This window comes from Solanum stenotomum, unplaced genomic scaffold (assembly GCF_019186545.1).
Source record: "Solanum stenotomum isolate F172 unplaced genomic scaffold, ASM1918654v1 scaffold35869, whole genome shotgun sequence".
Taxonomy (NCBI): domain Eukaryota; kingdom Viridiplantae; phylum Streptophyta; class Magnoliopsida; order Solanales; family Solanaceae; genus Solanum; species Solanum stenotomum.
Genome location: NW_026033651.1, coordinates 1 through 3,210, shown reverse-complemented (window position 1 = coordinate 3,210; position 3,210 = coordinate 1). Strand labels below are relative to the sequence as shown.

General features: G+C 38.9%; 1 protein-coding gene across 1 annotated transcript; it reads left to right on the top strand.

Moving 5' to 3' along the window:
- Nucleotides 1-3,189, top strand: LOC125852487 (receptor kinase-like protein Xa21; the record flags this gene model as incomplete). Its single annotated transcript, XM_049532208.1, has 2 exons — nt 1-1,813; nt 1,864-3,189. Coding segments are annotated over exons 1-2 (3,139 nt in total), but the record flags the coding sequence as incomplete, so codon positions are not given.
- Nucleotides 3,190-3,210: the final 21 nt, after the last annotated feature.

Here is a 3,210-nt window from a genome sequence, read left to right as displayed (position 1 = left end):
ATGGAGAAACACATTTCCCTATTGATTCTTCTCTTTCTACTTCAATTTTCTATATCAATTGCTTCCTCAAATGAGACTGACCAACAAGCTCTACTAGCTTTCCAAAATCTTATTACAAGTCCCAATCGTTTTTTGGCCAATAATTGGACCAAAAATACTTCTTTTTGCTCTTGGTTTGGTGTCACTTGCACTCCAAAAAGACAAAGGGTTGTGGCCTTGGCTCTTCCTAATTTGCAGCTTCAAGGCACAATTTCCCCGTCTTTGGCCAATTTGACTTTTCTCAGAGAGCTCAATCTCGAGAACAACAGCTTCCATGGTGACATCCCTTATGGACTTGGCCACTTGCCTCGCTTACGAATCATTGATATTCAAAACAATCAGCTCAACGGAAGTATACCAACAAGTCTATTTCAAAACCAGAGAGTTCAAGTAATTTCATTGGCTTTCAATGAACTCGGTGGTGAAATGTGGAAAGATCCGTGGTATGTACCCAAACTTAGGGTCTTAAATCTCAGGAACAATAGCCTCACAGGTATAATCCCTCCTTATGTTGGAAATGCCACAAGATTGATGAACTTCGATTTGTCTGGGAATAGAATCAATGGTAACATTCCAGTGGAGATCGGTAATCTTAGCCAACTTACAGAGTTGTTCTTGTTCGATAATNACAATAGCCTCACAGGTATAATCCCTCCTTATGTTGGAAATGCCACAAAATTGATGAACTTCGATTTGTCTGGGAATAGAATCAATGGTAACATTCCAGTGGAGATCGGTAATCTTAGCCAACTTACAGAGTTGTTCTTGTTCGATAATCAATTAACAGGTTCCATTCCTGCAACACTGTTTAATATCTCGTCGCTACTTTCTTTATCCCTGGGACTCAATAGCCTCTCTGGCCCTCTCTTGCTTGAAGGAAATATTGTCTCCAATCTGAGCTTTTTAAGTATATTTCACAACCAAATTTCTGGTTGCATCCCTTCCAACATATGCCAACTCACAGAGCTCAAAGTTTTGGCCATATTTTACAACACCATAACTGGAGAAATACCCCAAAATATTAGTTGCTTAGCAAAGCTCGAGATATTCTACATTGGTGAAAATGCAATAAGTGGGACTATTCCCACTTCATTGGGAAATATTTCCACTCTGCAATACCTTTATTGTGAAAGCAGTAGAATGGAGGGGCAAATTCCTCAAGAATTAGGGAAGCTATCAAATTTGAGGGAATTAACCTTTGCCAATAATTCTAATCTTATTGGTCTAATTACAGAAGCTATTTTCAACATATCTTCTTTGGAAATGATTGACTTAAGTATCAACAGCCTCTCGGGGAGAATTCCAGCCACTACAGGTCTTCATCTTTCGAACCTTGTAGAACTTCACTTGGGAGACAATCAGCTCGAAGGGGAAATTCCATTGCTCATAACAAATGCTTCCAAACTTGAGTTGTTGACGCTAGAAAACAACTTTCTCACGGGAACTATTCCCACTGATTTGGGAAATCTTCGTGAGCTGCGTATACTGCTCCTACATACTAATCAACTTACCAATGAACCAAGAGAGCGTGAGTTGTTATTCTTCAATTCTTTGGCGAAATGTGGGATGCTGAAATATCTATCAGTGGGTTACAATCCGTTGAATGGTATTCTGCCCAATTCAATTGGGAATCTTTCATCTACTATACAAAACATTGAAATAGGAGATGCACTCATCAATGGACTCATCCCCACAAGTATAGGCAACATGAGCGGTCCAATCACCCTAGTCTTTCAAGATAACAACTTGGCAGGAAATATTCCTTCTGAGATTGGTAAACTTAAACAACTCCAAGGGCTATTTCTAGATAACAATAAATTACAGGGATTCCAGAGGCTGTATGCCATTTATCTAATTTGGTTAAATTAACTCTTGATCTTAATGAGCTCTCTGGATTAATTCCAGAATGTTTAGGAAATCTTAGCAAGCTACAGTTGATTTCTTTGAGTTCTAACAAATTATCTTCAACCTTTCCTTTGAGCCTTTGGAAAATGAGTGGTCTTCTCTTTCTAAACGCGTCACTAAACTCTATAGAGGGAGAAGTTCCATCAGATAGTGGAGAACTGAAAGCCATTTTAGCTCTAGATCTTTCCAGTAACCACTTTTCAGGCATGCTACCCAGCACATTTGGCAACCTCCAAAACTTGAGGTTCCTTTATCTGTCGAACAATTCATTTTTAGGCCCAATTCCTTTATCCTTTGCCAACTTAATAAGCATGGAATTCTTGGATTTGTCTTTAAATGCCTTGTCAGGTACTATTCCTAAGTCCTTGGAAAAACTCTTGTACCTTAAAGACTTCAATGTTTCATTTAATGATTTAGAAGGCGAAATACCCAGTGGTGGTGTGTTTGCAAATTCCACTATACAATCATATCTTAGGAATAGAGGTCTATGTGGAATGCACATATTGGAGATTCCTACTTGTGCTAACAATAATCCTAGAAAACGATCAAAGCTTAAGGAGGTTGTGCTACAAGTTGCTACTCCAGTGGTTATTTCATCCTTTCTGATATTCTTGTTCGTTTCAATTTGGATAATGAAACGACAAAAGAAAGGAAAGTCCAAAGATGTGGAGAAGGTACCAGAGATTGGGACTCATCAATTAGTTTCTTATCACGAGATTCAAAGAGCAACAAATAATTTTGATGAATCCAATTTAATTGGTGAGGGAAGCTCTGGCTCTGTGTACAAAGGCGCATTGTTTGGTGGAACTGCAGTGGCCATTAAGGTCCTGGATTTGGAAAATGAGCAAGTATGCAAGAGGTTTGATACTGAATGCGAAGTGATGAGAAATGTTAGACACAGAAATCTTGTTCCAGTGATTACTGTTTGTTGTAGTGACTATATAAGAGCCTTTGTTCTGCGATATTTGCCCAACGGGAGTCTTGAGAATTGGTTGTACAGAGAAGATTGCCACTTGAATCTTCATCAAAGAGTCACCATAATGCTTGACATGGCAATGGCAATTGATTATCTACATCATGGTCATGTCACTCCAATAGTTCATTGCGACTTAAAGCCAGCCAACGTTCTTTTGGATGAAGATATGGTGGCTCATGTTGGTGATTTTGGCATCTCTAAAATTTTAGCCATAAGTAAGTCCATGGCACATACCGAGACATTGGGCACTCTTGGATACATGGCACCAGGTATACTACTTTGTTTCTTTC